At 36.6% G+C, this 21,468-nt stretch overlaps 2 protein-coding genes across 2 annotated transcripts in view; one reads left to right on the plus strand and one right to left on the minus strand.

Moving 5' to 3' along the window:
- Positions 1–2,085: 2,085 nt before the first annotated feature.
- Positions 2,086–11,487, plus strand: LOC105048797 (NAP1-related protein 2). Its single transcript, XM_010928245.2, is given in 13 exon segments — positions 2,086–2,331; positions 2,334–2,383; positions 3,218–3,340; positions 3,427–3,477; positions 3,635–3,706; positions 3,822–3,935; positions 4,033–4,075; positions 4,078–4,093; positions 6,676–6,736; positions 7,036–7,092; positions 9,054–9,066; positions 9,069–9,097; positions 10,638–11,487. Coding segments are annotated over 13 exon segments (756 nt in total). The 5' UTR covers positions 2,086–2,258; the 3' UTR covers positions 10,692–11,487.
- Positions 11,488–12,489: 1,002 nt separating this feature from the next.
- The window catches only part of LOC105048796 (uncharacterized), a 23,122-nt gene continuing 14,143 nt past the window's right edge, over positions 12,490–21,468 (minus strand). The window contains exons 5-8 of the mRNA XM_010928243.3: positions 15,935–16,048; positions 14,847–14,978; positions 14,205–14,318; positions 12,490–12,882 (exon numbers count right to left, since the gene is read on the minus strand). Coding sequence (XP_010926545.2) covers positions 12,850–12,882; positions 14,205–14,318; positions 14,847–14,978; positions 15,935–16,048 — 393 coding nt within the window. The 3' untranslated portion in view covers positions 12,490–12,849. The remainder of the gene's footprint in view (positions 12,883–14,204; positions 14,319–14,846; positions 14,979–15,934; positions 16,049–21,468) is intronic.

Raw genomic sequence — 21,468 nt, forward strand, 5'->3', positions numbered from 1 at the left:
GGGTTGTTCTCCAATTCCATGTTTGTAATGCTCTTTGACTTTCCAAAATTTCTATCTCTGTATACGATGGAAACTCTAGCTAGAATTGGTATAGGATGAAGCATGGCTAAAGATGCAATCGAGTCGAGTTGAAACATAAATTAGAAGTTCGAACTCAATTCGATTCAACATATTTAGATTTAAAATTCAACTTAAGATTGATCGAATTTAATATTTTAAAGTTGAATTCGACTTGATAAAAAATAATAAAACTCGAAATTAACTCGACTTCAATATAAACTAAACATACTCGAATTCAAATTCAAGTATCTGCCTACTAAAAATATATAAATTAATTAAATTATAAATAAAAATAATATTATTAAATATATATAAATTCGAATAGATTCATGAGTTGAATATTCTGCTACTCAAACTTAATAATAATTAAGTCGAGTTGAGCTTAAGTAGTTTACAAGTAACTCAACTCCTTTGATCTTTTAAGTACTGCTTTTGAAGTATGAAGCCTTTAATTATTTTATTTAGTAGAGAGAGTTGTATTATTTTTTATTATGCATAAGGCCATTCAGGAGTTAGAAAGTGCTTTTTAAATATAGAAAATACTTTCAAAAAGTATAGAAATGATAGGAAATAAAATATTTTTAAAAAATATTGAGAAATGCTCATTGATTTTTGAAAAAGCCCCAAAAACTCTAAGAGAAGCTCCATTTTAAAGTTGTTTCTCAAAACTGTTTGGCCAATATCAGAAAATTATTTTATATTATATTTTTATTATATTTAAATATTATATTATATTATAATAAATTTTATTTGAAAATATAAATTTTTATTAAAAAATTTATTATTTTGAGATCTATGCAAGTAGATGAATGAAGAGGCCGATATGCTTTAAATTTATGCAGTATGCGATTTTTAACTCTAAGTCAAGCTTTCAAATTTGTGCAGTTGGATGACAAAGAGGTTCAATGTGCTTTGATGTTTGCATGGGATATCAATTGGGGGTTATATACCAGGTATATTTTGAGATTTATATGGATAAAAGAATAAAAAGATTTGGAATGCTTTGCAAGTTGTGCGATAGATGATCTTTTACAATATGTCATCACCAAATGAGCACACAACTATGTTACCAAAAAAAAAAGAGCACACATCTAACGTCACCGGGGTGGCAATCAGATCGGATCGGATCAATACGGTTAGATCAAAAAATCGTCAATCAAATCCGAGCTATTTATTAAACAGGTCAAAAATTCAAATATGAATCCGATTGTTTATTAAACAGGTAATCCGATCCGATCCATTTAACTCGTTTATTAAATAGGTCAAATTAAGTTAAACGGATTAAACAAATTAAACGACCGAATTAAATGGGTCAGAAACAGATTAAATAAGTTTTAAACATGTTAAACAGATCTTAAACGGATTAAACATGTTCGGTTAATGGGTCAGAAATAGATTAAACAGATTAAACATGTTAAATAATTATCTGACTCAATTCAACTGAATATTAAACAGTTAAACGGATCAGATATCTAAAATTCAAATCGACTTATTTATTAAACGATTATCGTTTATGATCCAAATTCGTTTAGCTTAATCAAATCTGATCGAATATGGATCTAATTGATAGATCGAATTATATTTTACCAGCCTAAATATCGCTGATGAACCAGCAGGCACCCATACGGAAGGAATAAACATAGATAAGATAATCTTGTTTTTGAAAGTTGAAATAATTAAATTATATAATAATAAAAATGTTTTTAATTGTACAAAGAATCGCAACCGTTTATATCCGCCCGCACCGATGAAAAGCCACCTCAATCCACCTGCCGCGGACACCCCCACCGTGGAGCCCTGGCAATAGGTCCGCCAGGAATTAAATATCTCCCGCTGGGAACTAACACGAAGCGGCCCGGCCTGGACCCCGAAGGCGGTCACTCTCGCCTACTCACCATCAGCCCTTCCCCCGTTCCTCATGCGTTTCGTCCGCGCCGCGTGGACGAAAAAGACGCACACCGCCGTACTGAGGGTGACCGGACCCTCGGCTCACCCAAGGGACCCTATAAATATTAGATTATACCCAAAGTCTCCGACTTTAGTAAAGGAAACGAAAGCGATTCGCCGATTCTTTCACTCCGTTGGCCAAAACCCCCGTCCCTTCTCTCCTACTTAGCTTTCTCTGACGGACAGACTCGCGGCTGACGGTGATCGGTGCGGGCGAATTAGGGTTAGGGTTTCATTGGGGATTGGGAGAGATGGTGGTGGACAAGGGGAAGAAGGCCAAGTTCGCGGAGCGAGGGGAGGAGGACTCTGATCACATCGGCGGCGAGTCGTGCTTTCGATAGAGAAGCTCCAGGAGATTCAGGACGAGCTCGAGAGGGTAATGGCCTCTGTTTTCTTCGAATGCTTTTCACATTTTTGTCTTTTCTTGTTTTTGTATTTTCCCATTCTTGAAGGGAGAATTTGGAAGGAATTCGAGCACCTGTGCTGAATTGTTGACCTATCAATTGTAGATATTTGTTTACTTGTAAGAGAATTACTTTCGAGATTTATTATTTTTTTCCTCTTCGCTTCAGTTTGATGGCTGATGGTTAAAAACTGATGATTCTTGGTGAGGAAATCATGATTTTTTAATTAAAATTTGCTTTTTTGATGCGTCGGTTCGATGAATTTATTTCTTTACCAAGAGAGTTTTGCTTAATTTCGGTTTATGAGAGTATGTAGTATTTTAGTTGTGTTAATAGGCGATGGTCTGTGTATTTTTAACAATTGGAATTATTTATGAAAGATTTTTAGACGGCCATGAAATTGCGTAATTTTGAGAATGAAATCAGTTTATATAGTGCCCTCTTGTTGCTGAAGTAAGATTTCTAATTAAGAATTTCTTTTGTATGTGCTTGCACGAAAAAAGAGTTCGTTAAATTTATAGTTTTGACATCTAAAAGTTGCCGCCTTTATTCAGAAAGGATAAACACCCACCGGATAATATTCTTGGGTATGTCTGCTGCTCGTAAATGACCACCATTCTTTTTTTAGTTATGTTTATATTCTTGTGGACCGTGAATGCATGCGCCTAATGTTTATTCTTACGGCCAAATGCCGGCCAATTTAGCGTTGACTTTTCATTTTTGAGGGAACACAGAGGTCCAAATACCTTAATAATAAACACATCTTCTTCCCTCCTTTTGTGCTTCTCTAATTTTGTGTTTTATAGGTCAATGAGGAAGCAAGTGATAAAGTTTTGGAGGTGGAACAGAAATATAATGAAATACGCAGACCTATTTATAGGAAACGGAATGAGATCATCAAATCTATTCCAGACTTTTGGTTGACTGCAGTATGTTTTCCATCTGCATTTATGTTTCAATTGCTATCGGTAATTGAACAAATTGTCATTCAATTAGTTTTTACTCATCTTTGCAGTTTCTGAGCCATCCGGCACTTAGCAATCTTCTGAGCGAAGAGGACCAAAAAGTCTGCTGCCATTAGTCAAATATGTGCAAATTTTAGTTCGAATTTCGCTCATACTATCCTTAGATTTTATTTATGGATTATGCTACTGCCCATGAAATTCATACTGCAATTAAATCTTGATCCACATTTATCCATAACTTTATTCTTGGAGATTCAGATTTTCAAGTATCTGGAATCGTTAGATGTGGAAGATTTTAAAGATTTGAAGTCAGGCTACTCCATAACTATTGTGGGTGTTCTTTTTATTTATCTGCTCGTGCTTTAGCTGATATTAACTCCCTTTGTGATCTAATGTGTTCAGTAACTTGCTTTGTTTTGTCTAATATGGTTTTTGTGATGTTCAGAACTTCTCCCCCAACCCTTATTTTGAAGATACAAGCCTTAAAAAGACATATGCCTTCTTTGATGAAGGAACAACTAACATAATTAGTACAACAATCGGGTGGAAGAAGGGGATGGTAAGGACAATCCCTTCAAGAACATTGTGGTATATATTCTGACTTATGACCTGATGTGGATGCCACAACTAATGTTTCTTCACCACTATATTTGAAGAATACTGCAAATGGTGTTGCTTATGATAAGAGTGGAAATAAACGACCCTTCCTGAGGAGAGGTTGGTTTTAATCTCCCTACCTACCTTGTTTCTATCTTAACACAAAGTAATATTACTGAGCTTATCTTTTTGTTTTTTTTTTTTTTTTGGGCAGTTGTAATGATATTTATCCATGTAGCTTAACTGCTATAAAATTTGCTGCATTGATATGGTGACATATAATTGGTATAGCTGAAGTTTTGGGTTACCCTGTTTATATCTATACTTTTGACTTTTGGCTACCAATGGAATTCCAAATGCTTCTGACCCCATGTTATTTAGCCTTCTTCTGTGGGATCATTGGATGCAAAACTATTTTTTCATAGATATCTACAAATAATATAGTTCTTACATGAATTGTCAATAATGGGGTTAGTGTAACTCTATATTGCTTTGCTTAGAGCTACATGATGGGACAATTTAAACTGAAGAATTTGAACATATGGGATAATGTATTTTCGATATAGAAAAATTCATGTTGTCATGCTACATTATCGACTTTGGGACATCTATGAACCTAGTCCACAAGTTCTGTAGGAAGTCTGATGGAGGGTTTCTGATTCTAGTCATCTGAAACTTTGGACCTTGTAGGCAGGAATCAAGGTGTGCTGCCCTTGCCACGAGAGTCTCATAGGCACAAAGAAAGACAACATGGCCCATTTGTTGGCATTGCTGGGTGAAATTAGTGCATCATGCAAATTTCATTAATATAAGGGCAAGGTTGATTTCTGCTTATTTGTTAGGTTGATTGCCAAGGAAAGTAGCAATGGATGCAGTCTATGCCTGGTCATTGATTAATATTTGGCTGCCAACCTTTTATATGTGGGAGATGGAACATAGCATTCTAGTGCATTATGAGGAATGCTAATAATTTGGGACATGCTACTCATTAGGGGCATGCGGTTAGTAATTTTGGATTGTCATACCTTTTGTTTCATGCAAGTGTCTTTGTATTCCCAATTCTATTAATCACCACCTATTGGTTGTTGAGCAAAGACGGATCTAGGAATGACCCCCACCCCCTTTTTGTTGTAGAGGGCAGGGTGTAGGGGACAAAAGAAAATGCAAATGAAAATATCTTGTAAAGACAAGGGCCTCATTGTAAAAGTTTACATTAAACAAAGGGTGGAACTTATAAAAAGAACCAAAGATTAAAAATCAACTTTAAAGTAAATGAATGGATGTGAGAGATGTAAATTTAATACACTTATATGAAAAGCCAAATTCCTTATGCATGATGCATGTGACACAAAAACTCAAATGAAGAGAGAGAGAGAGAGAGAGAGGGGGATGTGGATTTCATTCAAGAATCATAACCCACAGGAGGTGCCACCCATTAAGGAAGGGTTAAGAAATTGTTAGAAAGGAAAAAGGGCAAAGAAACAGAGTTGCTTATGATTATGAGAAAAAGCTAATCATTAACAAAATTGAGTTGAAAGGGTTTGAGTATGGTTTGCCGAACTATCCTGAATCAAATGGTTCGAAGCATGCCAAATCGTACCGGCAGCTAACCGGTGTGGTTCGGATATACGATTTGGAACATCAGTAAAACGGAGCGAGGGAGAAGAAAAGAGAGGAAGAAAGAGAAAGAGGAGGAGAGGGAATGAGAGAAAGAGGCCAATGGTGGCCCGTCGAGGCCTTCGGGGCTCGTAGTCCTCTGCGAGATGTGAGAAGAGAGAGGAAGAGGGGGAAGGCGGCAGGGAGGCTGTCGAAGGACCGCCATGTGGTCGTCGAACGGCTCAAATCGGTCCCATAGTCGCCATGGGTTCGAAATAGAGATGACGCTCCTGTTTCATCGCTTTTTTAAAAAAACTATGATAAACAGTGGAGCTAACAATGGGTTTACTGGCTTCACTTAGCATTGCCATTGTTTCGAACCCACAACGAGCGCGGACAAATTGGGCCGTCCGACGCCATGGTGGACCTTTGGTGGCATCCCGCCGCCTTCCCTTCACTCTTCTCACTCTTCCCTCTTTGTATCTCTTTCTGCTCTCATTTCCTCTCGCAGAGCTCGGGAGGCCACAACGGCCCTCCGAGGGCCTCCGTGGCCATCTGGTACCACTGCTGACGTCTTCATCTGCCTCCCTTTTCTTCCTCTCTCTTCCTCCTCCCCCCCCTCCCCTCTTTTTCTCTCTTTTCCTCCCTTGTTCATCCCTCATTTCCATATTGCTTTGGATCCGGTATGCTCCGGTACAAGTGAAGAGCCATATAATTATAAAGATGATTTGAATGATGAATCCACCTATTGAACAATTCTTTGCAATAGTTGAATTATCAGAAAAGAGCATGAGAGTGTTGAATTTTTGTGTGCCATTGTCGTGTTTGATTCTACTGACTTTTTTTTTTTTTATCTGTAGCACTTTTTGTGCAAAGATTCTGTTGATGGTGTGGACTATTGACTTGGAGAAAACAAGGAAGATGGTTGACATAATATTTGAACAACTTTCAATGTCTTGCTGCACACAAGAACTTACACATACACACAATTGGCTTGTGAATTTCACTATTCATACAACAATTAACCTTGTTAGTCATTAATTTAACATATTAATGCAATTTATGCTACTTGTATCTTATTTCTTCCATTTTATCTGATGATCCAGTTTCTTTAGCTGGTTTGGTGAAACTCAGCAGAAAAGTATCTCAGAAGGGTTTTCTGATGAGGCAAGTTTTTGAAAGCTGTAACTGGACAGATCATCCTTTCTTGTTTCTGCTTCACTTAAAGCAAATTTTTACAGTTCATAATTCAGATAGGATGTGATACTTAATGATAACAACATATGGGCTTATGATCGTATGATATGCTGTCCTTCATCTTGCTGATCTTTGTTGTTAATGTAGATTGAATCAAGCCAGCTTTACCTATTTTCTTTTTAGATATTTGCTTGTAGGATGTTTCATCTGATTTTTTTTTTTTTTAAAAATCCAGTGTGAAAGTCATCTTATTGGTCATAAATGTGCAGGTGGCTGAGATAATAAAGGAAGATTTGTGGCCCAATCCTTTGAAGTACTTCAATAGTGTGAGTTGTTACTTACGTTTGCTTGTTTTGATACCTGGGATTTATTTTTGCACTGGTAAGTTCATTGTGTTTGTATGAGGTGGACTAGAATCCAATTGACCAGATTTGAAGTTGAATCTGGTCAATCCTCAGAGACAATGGGTGGCCAACATCAATGATCCGAATATTGGATATGATTTGTTATCTTTAAACTGCTTATAGATCAAAATTTTATGTGATTTGGAGACCCCGAGCTTTTGTATCGAGTGGTAAAAAATAAACAGTTTAAATAAGATGATACAATGCCCCTTTTTGACCGCTTGATGTGCAAGCTAGGGATCTCCAATCATATGAACTTTGGTCCACAAAGAAGTTTTGAGATAGTAAATCATATCCAATTTTTTGGATCATCACATCGAAATTCTATCATCCATCAAAACTGACCAGATCTACTCTAAGTGTGGTTGATACACACGCACGCACACACGCACACTTAGATTAACTTCTTGCAAAAGAGAAGCTCAACAATTTTGAAATCAATGGTAGACCATCAAAATTGAAGATGCAAAGCATTGAAGATGATCTATACTACAAAAAATGCCTAGAAATCAAAATTCATATATATTGGTGGTCTGTTACCTATGCTTCAACTTGCTACAAAATAATTGGTAGCAACTACATGTGTGAAATATATGATAGGGCATATAAATTGGAAATCCAGATTATGCAGCATGATCTACCAACTTCAAAATATGGGTAGATTTAAATTCACTAGGTTTTGATGATTAGGTCATAGTAAATGAAAATAATTTTTATAACCTCATTGTGTCTGGATAGAATTCCTCACCGTCTTAATAACACAGTTCTCCTTTTTATAGGAAATTCTTAACTGACATATTGGGACTCCAATATCACTTCATTATATCCTGCTTTTCTAGATCTATCTTCTATCCAGACTTCCGTCCTCTGTATAGCATCATTGTCATTTTCGTCTAGATGCTATCATGATCATTAAATTTTCTTTGACTTAAAATCCTAATTATTGAATCCCAAGGTGTTTCCACCTAAGCTCTCTTGGAGGAGGTTTCCAAAGAGCTTGGATCCTCTTCAGTTCAGAATCTGGATCCTCAACCTTTTCTTTTTAAACTGATATTTGAAATAATTTCAAAATGAAAGAGAAGAAGGGTTTTTAAAGGATCCTACAACTGCATGCCTACTATTAGGCCTCCTAAAATTCTGGAATTCTTGATTTAAAGGATCATACAAGAAGTTAGTTGTTGTCTATATATGGAATTGATTAACATTTCTTGACCTAATCTTAGCCATCCATCATTGAATGAATGGATATTATTAAGAAATTGGGATTTCTTTTCTCTTTAGAACTTGAATGAAAATGTTTGTGTTAGAAAAATGAATGGAATTATCAATTCATTGCTGTTTTTTTGGTTCTTTATTTTGTCTTCCCCACCTCCTAATGTTTTCTGTCCCTGTTCTCTTCTCCTTCTTCCTTAGAGGCAACTCTCTCTTTCTCTCTCTCTGTCTTTCTTTTCAGGTAACTTAGAGGGAGGCTTCTCAACTGAGTTTGGCACAAAATCCATAAAATTCAAGACCTTCCAATTGGATGCATTATCTCCATTTCGAGTTTGCACTGAACCTGGGTGGCATTCTCTTACTGGGACTTGTATATTCAAGCAAATAATGCTAAATTAAGAAACTCCAACCAGAGCCAAGAAAAAGGAAAATTTAGCAAACAACTCTTGCAAACTCTTAAGAGAGACAGTTAGCATTCTAATACTTGGAGCTTAGAACCAGTTGGAGCTATGGAACTTGATAGTTAAACTAATTAGAGTTTGATTTCTATCTCTTTATTTTAGTGAAAATAAATTTCAGGTCCAACGTGCATTTGAACATGTGAAATTTCATGAGACAGTGAGAGAGAATTACCCCAAGATTTAATATGCTTTTATCCCTTGCCGGTGCAGGAGGCTGATGAGGAGGATTTGATGGGGATGAAGATGATGAAGAGGTAGTTATGTAAATGTTTCTTGTCATGGTTATTGCTACTTGTTTAATGCACTTAATTCTCTTAGTGGAACGACCTTTGCTGGATTCTAGCTTCTTCTGGTTTTCTAACTCTTTGTCAACAGGTAAATAAATTTGGGCACCTTAAATTTTTTTGAGTAAGTTTGACATGTCAGATGAATCTAGAAATTCTAGACACTTGATGGACTGTTAGTCACCTTATATAGCAATCTTAAAAAGGAACAGCTTATTCACCGTAAAATTAAACTTAAAAAGCTAGATAAATGATAAAATGAAGCAGAATCAATAAATATTGTGCATCATTGTTTTCTGTTCTCTTGTTATGAACCATTAATTATGCCTTGATATTCTGAAGCAAAAATAATACCTTAAAAAGAACTGATCTTTCCTATTCTTTAAAGTATAAATTCAGTTCAATAAAGCAAAACGCCAAAACTTATTATGTGGAATTCCCACCATTTTCTTTGATATATGTTTTTCTACTTTGTATGCAGTGCTGACTGACTTAACCTCAAATAACTGTAAAAATTCATTTTTTTTATTTTAAATGTTACACCTAATCTGAATCAGCTAAGGAAAAAAGATAGGGGAAAGTGAAGTTAAACAACCATGACTTGGACTCTCCTTCTGGCTCATATCTATGTTACATTTGATACTATCCTTTTTGATCCCTCTTGGTCTTCTTTCCATAATTCAGTAAATAATATAATCTCCCCACCCAACAGAATTGGAGTCTAGATATCTTCAACATCTGGTCAAATGTAGACATGGACCCATTACCCTTTAGCAATACAATTGAATTAGTCACTAGTTCCTGAAAACGTCCAGACTCTTTGACAATACAATCTGAAGTCATTATTTATTTGGTCCTTCAATATTCTATCGAGGTCAAAAGAAACACAGTTCGGCAAATCAAAGAATTCGACATTAGCAAATTAGTTGTCTAAACTCGTTGTTTATGGATCAACGTTTATCTAACATAAACATTCACCCATGAAACGGGAACACATCTCAGGTGCTACTATGTATTTGAACTTCCCCTTCTTTCTCAGAACTTTCTGTGAATTCTCGTATGAGATGGTTGATATTGGGGCCCCATATGAGACTGGTATCTAGTCATTTGTGTTGTTGTATCTTGTATTGCTTCCCCATTTATCATCAAGGGTGTTGAATTGTTTTCATCTTCTTATCATGAGGTGAACTTTACCTTTACTGAACTACTTGAAGTGCCTAAGCTGACTGGCAGTATAAGCGGACATCAGAATGAAGTGACTACTTAACTGGGACTGTAATGGTATCATAAAACTACTTATATTCTTCAAGCGGACAAATGAAGCTTTATGTGCTGTTGTCAATGCAGAATAATGGAATCTTTGACATTGGAGGCAACCCAAATTATTCCCCTTGGCATTCCTCTCTTTGGATGCTTTATATTAGCAGTTAAAATGCAGTCAAAGAACTGCTAACATCTAGAATGGCCACAGGACTGTATTTGATTTGTTTCTTGATCTATTTGTCTGTAGGACACCGACTTTGAAGACGAGGATGATGATCAAGCTGATGAAGATGACAGCTAATTTTTAATTCATTGTTCTCTTCTATTTTTGGCTTCTTAGCATGTTTCTCTGGCACAGTGAAGCTAGCATTTCAGAAGTGCCAGAATGTATAGAGGATGGCGACTAAAGAGGTCTTTGCTTATTTATGCTGGGACATGAGACTATGAGGGTAGTAGGTGCGCCTTGGATGTACGGTCTGTTCTATATTTTTTGGTTGTTTCCTGGGCACCAGTTCATTTTTTACCCGAGATTGTGACGACAAACTTTACCTCCTTTAGACACCCTGGTGATCTACCTGGCATCCAGATGGGGGAAGAAGTTTAGCTCTTGGTTTTAATTTGGCTTGTTGGAGCACCTCCTTTTTCATACCCTGTTTATATTTCATCTACTCACCAAATTGAATCATGCCACTGCCGGTGCCCTCTACTGTCTCTGTCCCATTGTTTATGCAATTTTTATGGTACCTGGAGAAATTGTTTGCTACCCTTGGTGAGCTTGGGCCGTGGGAGAAGCCTGTGTGACTGGAGTTCCTGGCTGCATGCAAAGAACCTGTTCTATCTAGAGCACTCAAGGTTCATGCCCTGTTGCTGAATCCCTGTTAACTTGACACCAGAGCTGTTTAGCCGAGTCTCGCTGGCACAATGGAAGAGTCCTTAAAGTAATCAGGCTGTTGAGAGATTAAATTATTGAAGAGTGGTTGACAACCGCTGATGCCCTGCTGGATCCCATGAGTATGGGCAGGTGAAATATGGTTGTGCGTTAATTTCTCTAGTAATGCCCGGTTTGTTTAACAGAAATGTTTCCACCATTGATAAAAGATTTCATTATCTGCAACATGAAATGCATGTTACGTTTCTTGCGTGGATGAAGCAAAACTTTAACCCAGTTTCATTTTGCCACTGACACGTTGCAAGACCTAAGCAAAACTTCTACAGCAGCCTAGTGGGGAATTTCCATATGACGGAGTTATTTGGTGACAGTATTTTGTATGGACGGTACGCTACTTTTTGTTTGATTAACGCCATTCGTTAATAAAACCAATAAAATAAGGTATTTCAGAGAAACATTGTTAGCAGCATCATTCCCGGTGGCGATCTCTCGCTTGTCTCTCATTAAGATGAGATCAGAATGAAGCTATAGATTTAAATTGGGCATGCATGCGGCCAATTTGGTTTCTTCTTGCCATGCTTCGGAGGGGGGGAGGGGGAGCGAGAGAGAGAGAGAGCCTGCTTTATATGGTATGAGGTGCTCCTTTTTGCTATTAAAAAAAAAAAAAATCGAAGTTGGAGGGGAGTGATCTGATGCATTTACCTTTCCTAGATGTGGCCATAGGATCCTAATCTATGTTCGATACGGATTGAATTGGGATGAATAAATAATTTTCTTCGTTATATAGATGAATTAATGAGTATGTATTTCAATATCATGAAAATCAATGAATCAGTATCATTTTTAAACATCGTGCCCGAACATTCAACAATTGTTCACATCCTGATATTTAACCGCAATTCGATATTCACCGTGATTCAATCGGATCATGCCATTGAAAATAAAAATCCATTCCATTCGGATGCCACCTAACGGCTCCTTCAATCTCTTATTTTCTTTTGTGTAATTGCTAAACTCAAAATTAATTTTCGTAATTTTTTGAGGACTACAGGCCCAGCCAACTCGGTGAGGGATGGAACCTAAAGTCTCTCGGATCAACAAAGGAGACTTTACCAACTCAATTGGCACCCTTTACTGATTACAATAAGTATTTTAAGTTTATTAACGATATCCAGGGTAAGATTAAGAAAAAGATATACGGGAACCAAGGTGTTCAAAACTGCTCATTAAGAAACTGACAGTAATGCTTTGACTTTACAATAATTAGTTAGCAGCCAAACAAAACCACAGAAAATGCTGAAGTCTAAGGTGCCACAAAGTGAAGAGCAAGTGGCAAAACCAAAATATTATGCAACATAAACCTTTAAGAGGAGCATAAAACAAGAGTGAAAAGAATTTTACATGATCCTCTGCAAGCTGTATATACATAACAAAGCAGTTTTGCATCATTAATGATGGACAAGAAGCAGACTTTATCCCACTTTATCATTCCTCAGCGGCTCCGCGTACCAGCAACTGACAAGAATCCTTACATCAACTATTATTCTGCAGCTCATCTTGACATCTCAGGTCAAGATTGTTCAACTTCACCATTACTAACCAACTGGTAGCATAATTGAAAACAATGTCAACATGAAAGAAATTCAGGTATTCATACAGAACTAGAAATATAATATTTAGGTAATACACAATTGGCTGTGGCATGCAATAAAAAGTACCACTAATCAAGATGCACACAAGCACGTATCTGTTAGCAAACTTCTAAAGGCAATGGCATTACTTCTTCCATCTGGCAGTATAATAAAACTTTGTGCAAAGTAAGGTTTCTTTTGAGCAAAGCAGTGGAAAGTGGAGTGCAAACAATACCACAAAAATCCAATTATCTTATTTTCCAAGGCACATGAATCAGGGATTCTTCCTTAGAACAACAAAATACCAGGACAAAGTATCACGAAAAAAATGATTCTAAGAAAGAAGGATTCAGTTCACCTTGTTAACCTTCAAGACAATTTGTGGATTAATTCTGAGTCATTAGCATTGGATGGTTGATAATTTATACAAATAGCAAATATCACAATAAGCAACCACAACAAAGAAACAAAATATCTAAAATTGTATTCCAACAATAATTAAGTTGTAGAAACTCGAAGACATGATGTTCAACCAGACCTAGCAACATGATACGTAAAGAGCAGAGAGACAGCTGTAAATGAATCAACAAATTCCAGTATCAAAGTAAGAGTTCCTATATCATGTGCTAGAGTGAGACTAATGGTAATATTAAAGAATTAAAAATGTGTCGTCTCCTTTGCCAAACCTAAAGAACCCCACATTTAGAGAGGGTCAAATATAAATCATATAAGATGATGTACATGGTTTAGATCTTCTTAAGTTTTGACAAAGTTTCAGTAGAAACATATGAAGCAAGCCCCACAAGTTCGTTGCAGCCATACAGAGAAACCAAATATTATGAAGAGAATTTGTAAAATAATCCTATTTGGGAGAAGCCAAACAAAGCATAGGTATCTGCCATTCACTTGGAAACAATTTAAAAAATTGTGTCATAAAGATTTTATAAATCTATCACTACTTGAAGTCTCCAAAGTTAATCAGATCATTACGATACAAACATATACATCGGAACTGCATAGCTTTCAATGACTTTTAAACAGTAATAAAAGGAGTATCTTCTGGGCAGTATTGGATCAACTAAAGCAATAAAGACTTCCACAAAAGCTTGTAATTTATAGTAGCATCCAAGTTGCATGTTACAAATTCTTGTTATACAACAGAACTTTCACAACCATCCTCTACCATTTTTAAAAAAAGATTTTTTATTTTCTAGAATAAGAACATTCCAAATGAAAGAACAAAAATGAGCTTCGATATAGGATTCACTGCAATTAAAAGTCTGAGTTATAATACCAGAGAACCAATCAACTCATATGCTTCCATTACTTTTGGATCTTCCTCATCTTCATACCCGACTTGCAGTATCCTTGGGCCATTAACAGACCATAGAGCTCTTCGTCCAGCTTCCTGGGAAAATTATAAATAAATCAGATCTCTTTTAACTGAGTCACTGAGATGAGACACGAATGAAGTAAATGATTTTGAAGAATGAAGAAGCATAGCTCTGTTAAGCCTCATCTGAAGTCTCAACCAACTGGACTTCTTTATTACAGTAAATTTGTTAGACTAGCAATCATATTAAATTTCAGCTATCATCTATTAGTTCGCATATCTACCAGTGCTTTCTAAACAAGACAACTCTTGGTGTCTATTCACATGTGAAAAGGCAGATGTGACCATGTTCAAGCAGGACTGCTTCATTAAACCCTGATAAAAATCAGACAAACTAAGTAATCATTCTAACAAAGTGGAAAGCAAGAATGTCCACTTCAGAAGTTAATGAAAATTTCATAAAAATTGACTGAGATGATGCTGACTACTCAAAAATCAGATCTTCGAAAGTAGACATAGAGATGACCACAAACATGTAGCATAATATGAAAATATTTTTTTTCTGAGCATAAATTATATATCCATCACGATCAGTGACCTGACCTGCAAGGAAATCAAGTAAATAGCTTCCAATGCTTGTTTACGGATTTCTGGATCATTGACTGGTTCCCGCTCATGGGAAAGCGCATTACCAAGCTCCAGAGGCATTTTTGACCTATCTTCCTCACTATAAACCTGTTATTAATTAACCAGAACAAGACATAAGTTGTACTGCAATCAATATCACATGATGTAAAATTTCTAATAAGCCAGACTACAAAGAAGTTAACCATAAGCATGACTATGTGTAAAAAAAATCAAATTTAATTTAAGAAAAAACCACCAAAAGAGCTACAAGATCAGGAACCAACAACATCATCAAAATAAAGGAATGGCAGTACAAGTGAACATGGAAAACAATCATAAAGAAGCAAACCTAAGACCAGAAAGAGTAGTTGCTTCGTTGAAAACACAATAATTTCCACGAACTTCCCTAACTTCCAATACAACTGGAAGAACCACTATGGAGTTTGTAAAGGCCGTTGAAGGACCTGGAGAGCTAAAGCATCTTCCTAAGGAAAGATTCTTGATGACTTATATCCTTTTGACTCTCGAGTTTTGACACAGGCATAAAAATAGGAGTAGACATTGGTTGGTAATACCAGTGATGACCAGTAGTTCTATGTCTCACTAAAAACATGAATAAGACTCAAAGGAACTTTGAAACTTCACCAGCGTTCTACTAACCTGAGATTCCAAGTTCACTAGAAACTGAAACTCATAAACGATTCACACTGTCTATTTTTGACACAGCAATAGATAAGAAGTTAATCTTGCTATCACCTTACATAGTAAGTTTGGTTTCAGGAAGCAATGGCTGGTTATTTATAGCTTTTCTAGTGCACACTGTACAAGGGTGTCTGAAAATGAGAGAAAAGCTTCTTGCCAACAAAGCTGAAGCTTTGGAGTATTTTCACCTAGTTACCTTTTCTAACTACAGATTTAAGATATTTTCCAACACCAGAAATCCTTTCAAGACAACTATAGATAACTAGAAAAAGTGATCAAGCTTCATGTTTTTCCCTCATAAAACCAGAAATCTCACACAAGAAAATCCATCTAGTCAAGAATCTACTTTGATAAATATTTACCTTATTTCCAGCTACAGGCAGTAGCAGAGCAGGCCATAGAAACTCTGACATCAAAAGCAGATTCTGCAATTGACTATCAGCTTCAAAACAACAATTTCTGATGGTCCCAGATACCTGCAGGATATTATAAATAGTATAAAAATCAAGTGGGAAAAAACAAAGAAAGCAATTATTTAAACAAAATTTAAGATGCTAAAATGACTAGAGAAAAGAATGCATCAGTCAAAAATCAATAGCCTTGAACTGATGCAGCATCGTGAGAGGCACTTACAAGAATGGCAAAATATTCAGAACCTGTATTGTTGGTAGAATAAATAATCTAATCAGAGGATGAGAACAAGTTCCTCTATTCTACACTATGTCAGCATTTCATGAATCCATTTTTAACGGTGTGATCAAGGACTAAGGTACTAGAATGTATGTTAAATGTATATCCTAGAAGCCAATATGGCTGACACATTGTAATTAATTTAGGTCACAATTTTGTACTTAATATATTGATATGATCAATAAAAGGATAAATTCTTTTTCAAGTGTAATGTGTTCTTGAATCATCCATGGAATTAATTTCGATACATACTCTCGAGGTGTTGAGAATTAGAGACATGTATTTAATTCCTAAAGGCTCCCGGTCATAGGATCATCATGAAATGGTGACAGATCCGGATAGACTGACGCACAAATCGCTTCCTTCAGGATAGATGGGTCTTTAATCTACTGTGTAGAGACATAGGACGACGAGTGCGGGTGATTGTTAGAGAACAAGTAGCACTGAGCGTGACCATATGAGAGATCACTTGAATTTCTATTCAATCGTCAGTGATTGTCTCGACGTTGTAGTTGTGTGTCTGGTCCTTTGACTTGAGATAGCACTACTGCTCGCAGTGAACTGCTGGAGTTTGATGACACATAAACATGGGTCTCAATGAACTTTTATAGTGGATATTGATGACAGTTGATCACTGTAGGAGTAGGGTGCGCATCAAAATAGGATCTATCAACCTTGATAAAGAGGATAGTTCTATGGATTTGAGAAGCTAAGTCCAAGAATTTGTGGCCACAGTAGAGTGATTGATGGAAAGAATTTCATAGAATTATATCTGAACTTGAGCTAATCAAATCTATCATATGACTGATGTTGAGGTTTGATAATTTATCCATGACTGCCATCTAGTCGGGACTCACGATAGAGGACTGAATCACACGTTAACTACACCTAGAGGTTCATTTCAGTTCTATTGGGTTGTCACGACATACTGCTAGATGTCACTGGTGGATTGTGAGAGCTCATTAGGATTGTTCCGGATCGACAATCCTTGCTGAGTTAGAATGGAATTGTTCCGATCTATTGAAAAGAGTTTCAATGATATAATGATAAGATCATTATATATCTCACTATCAGATAGAATTGAACCTATGGGGTCACACAATAAAGGATTAAGCCTGGAACAAAAATTGAGCTTATGAAGTGTCAATTGGGTTTAGAGAAGCCCATTGGGTTCATGGTAACCTTGCTAGTACATGGTTGGATCCAATTCCTCTTTTCGTTGGGATTACTTATTTGATAAGTTAATTCTAACTTAGTTACCTACAGGAATAAGATTCATGAGACTCCAATTGTTGGGTGTCTAAGGTTATGGATCACATAATTAAGGGTGCAAGTCTCTTATGAATCTCGTTGATAGTTATTATGGGACGCCACTTTGAATGTTCAATTTGGGCATGTCCATTGATTAGAGGGTCTTTAGTTCTCATATGGGGTGCCTCTTACGTGCAAAATAGGATGTCTAATTATGGGTGTAAGGGCTCCAATAGTTGGCCCTAATGGCTTCCTAATGTAAGTTGGATAACTTAAGTTAATAAGAATCCTAATGCAAGTGGACTTGTATTATATGATTGAATAGGATTCAATCTTTGTGCCTATAAAAAGGACCTCCCCTAAGGTCTTAAGATCACTCAAGCCAGCCTCTCTCCACCCCAAGAGAACCTCCACGCCCTCTCTTCCTCCCTTTTTCTCTTCTCCTTAGGCATCCCCACGTCATACAACTTGGGACGCGCGTCCCAAGTTTTGCACACGCCCAAAGCATTGGACGGCTCTTCATCTGCTAGTTGTTGGTCTCTTGTAGCACTACAAAATAAAGAGAAAGGCTAGAGAGGAAGAGAAGATAAGGATCAACGAGAAAGATCAAACGTTGATCGCGATCTAGGCTTCGTTCAGATTTAACAAGCTGAATTTTGAAGAATCAAAATTCAGATCTTAGAGGACTATTCCAGGCTGATCCCGAGTGGATACTCATAGAGGCCGGATATTTATAAGGCTAACAGAGAGTCTCGTCTCTTCCAGATCCAGATTGAAGAAAGAGATTGCGAAAAAGATATGTGATTTGATCACAATTTAAATTTCAGCATATATCAATTTCAGCATATGAAATAGATCCACGTAATTTTATATTTTTATGCATGCAAAATTCAGATTAAAATTATTTTAATCTTATTCTCCGCTGCGGTGTTTAGAAAATTAAGTTTTTGAAACACATATGCATGCTTCAAACCTCAAATTCCAACACTGGTATCAGAGCCATGGATTTTCATATGCTAATTTTGATATACATATTTTTGAAAAGATTTCAAAATTAATTTTTTCCTTAATACATGAGATGTATGGATGAATCTTCAAATCTGAAATCTAATTTTGGATTTAGTTTTAGAACATATAGTTGATATGTAGTTGCATGCATAGATCTGAATTTTGATCTAGAAAGAGTTCTAATTAATGTTCATGTGAAATATAGATGCATACATGAAGTCTAAATTTTTTATGATATGAATTTTGATTCATATATGTGATATATGATTACATATTTAGATCATAAATTTATTTTTAATCTTATTCATGACTAGTATATGAGATATAAAACATCATGCTTAGATCTGAAATTTTATTTAGATCTAATTATACATGCATATATATGATATATGTTTGTATATTAAAACTTACAAATTATTTTTATGTTTTAAAACTTACTTTAATGCAAAAATTTAGATCTGAAATATGATTTTAGAATCTAAATTTATATTTGTGCATGAGAGTTTTGGTCATGAAAAAATCAAAAATTAGATCATGTAATAGGATTACATCTAAGATTTTTGATTTGAGTCATATGGGTCTAATTCGATTAAATAATTAGTCAAACCGAGTCAAGTATTGAATTGAGTTAGATCAATTAAGTTAATGATCATACAATTATTGTTGATCAAATCGATTGAGTCCATATGTAAAATCGATTAACCTAAAGACCTAATTTGGCTCGTTGGTTTGAACCCGATACGCTTGAGCTAACCAATTCTGATCAATCACCTATTGGTGTCTAAGACAAGTTAATGAGAGTGGTTATTTAATTGATTCGTTAGCCGACCTAACCAATTCATTGGTGTCTAAGGAAGGCAATGGGGGACCCCACCGTTCTCCACTTACCTGGCTAATTTGAAAGATTGGATCTTGAATTAGGTTGCTTACATTTTGGTTTGCCCATGCAGTTAGATCAGTCATATGATGATTGATCAGTCATAGGCCTTCCACCATTGTAGATGTGCGGACGTGTTATCGACGTTGATTGTTCTCACTGGTCACAGTGGTTCAGTTGCATCGGGAACACGCAACTACTCTATTAGCAAAGAGTTGCTCCAGGATAAGGATGGGATTGGACCCAATAACTGTTAGGTGAGGATCCAATGACGGCCTTGCACCTGCTTGTGAACAGTGGGTCGGACTTAATTAAGAAGTGTGGGCAATAACTGTTAGGTGAACCAACATGACTTAGAGACCAAATTGCTGCAACATGCTTAGTGAAGCATATGGGCAAAGAGTTGCTGAGCATCGATGTGCATGTTATCAATAACTGTTAAATGAGGTGCATGTCATCGGTGGGACCGCAGCATCCACTAGGAATCCTTTGTCGCATCAAGATTTTCGTTTCTTCTCGAAGAGTGGAGAGATCCGAAAAATTAGTGGGAGTCATTATTTGCATCTTAAAGTCCTAGAAGCAAATTAAAAAATTAAGTACCAAAGTCTAACTTGAATCTCTACTCTTGCAGTTAAACCATCATTCAGCCTCAAACCCTCTACTCGCATCCTTGAAACCAATCGCTTGACCGGTAATAATTTAAAAACTGGCTCAGAAACTTCAGGATTGTCCTGACTTCAGAAAAATTAAGCCATGTTCTCGACCAGGATCCCGTTGTGTTGCCAAACCGTCCTACTGCTGAGCAGAAAACTACTTTTGAGAAGTGGTCGGATGAAGATTGTCGGGTTAATACTATATGCAGGCGTCTATGTGAAACGAGTTGCAAAGCCAGCACGAGCATATGCCCACTATCCGGACCATGATTACTCACCTACAAGAGTTGTATGGTGAGCAGAACCGTACTGCATACTTCAAAATGTCCAAGAGACTCTTCAACCTGAAGATGCACGAAGAGAAGTCTGTCCATAAGCACTGTATAACAGTGATCAAGGACATTGAGGAGCTTGAGAAGCTCGGATTGGATATGCAAAAGAAATTGCAGATGGATCTGATCCTTCAATCCCTTACCAATTCATATAGTCAATTCATCATGAATTTTCATATGAACAAACTTGACTACACTATTCCCGAACTTGTCAACATGTTGGTCACAACGGAGGGTACCTTGAAGAGTTCAAGAGGCTCTGTTCTTGCTGTGGAGCGGACTTCTTCTTCCAAAAGAAAGTTTGTTGGAAGGAAGAAGACTAAATCCGCAAAGAAGCAGAAGAAAAAGAGCAAGCCGAAGAAGGATGGTCCAAAGGCGACTGAGGCAAAGGAAAAGTGTTTTCACTGTCATGCTAAAGGCCACTGGAGGAAGAACTGTCCAAAATACCTGGAGAACCTAAAGACCAAAAAGGATGATAAACCTTCCGAAAGTATGCTCGTAATTGAATCTAACCTTACGATTTCTTCTACTTCTAGTTGGGTATTGGACTCTAGCTCGAGTACTTATATATGTACCTCAATGTAGGATCTGATAGAAAGTAGGAGGTTGAGGAAAGGTGACATGATCCTTCGAGTCGGCAATGAAGCAAAGATTGCTGCAGAGGCCATTGGCACTTACCTTCTTCGATTACTGTCTGGCGTTAGATTAGATTTGAAAGACTGTTATTATGTTCCTGTAGCTAGTCGAAATTTAATTTTCGTGTCTGTGCTAGCACAAGAAGGTTTAAAATTAGTTTCAATAAAGATTTATTTTATTTATTTACGAAATAAATTGGTTGCAGGAGATCTTTTAATTGACAGTCTTATCACTTGCATGTTGATGCGAATGTGAACCTAACCGAGCAAATAGTGAGTGCCGTAGGTCAAAAGAGACCCAGAGATGAAATTAACCAGAAGTACTTGTGGCACCATAGACTTGACCATATTGGAGAGGACAGGATAAACAAACTAAAAAAGGATGGGATCCTTGGCTCTCTTTATCCAGAGCCATATTCAGCTTGTGAATCTTGCCTTCGAGAAAGATGG

The sequence above is a fragment of the Elaeis guineensis genome, chromosome 7 (genome assembly GCF_000442705.2).
Source record: "Elaeis guineensis isolate ETL-2024a chromosome 7, EG11, whole genome shotgun sequence".
NCBI classification, from domain to species: domain Eukaryota; kingdom Viridiplantae; phylum Streptophyta; class Magnoliopsida; order Arecales; family Arecaceae; genus Elaeis; species Elaeis guineensis.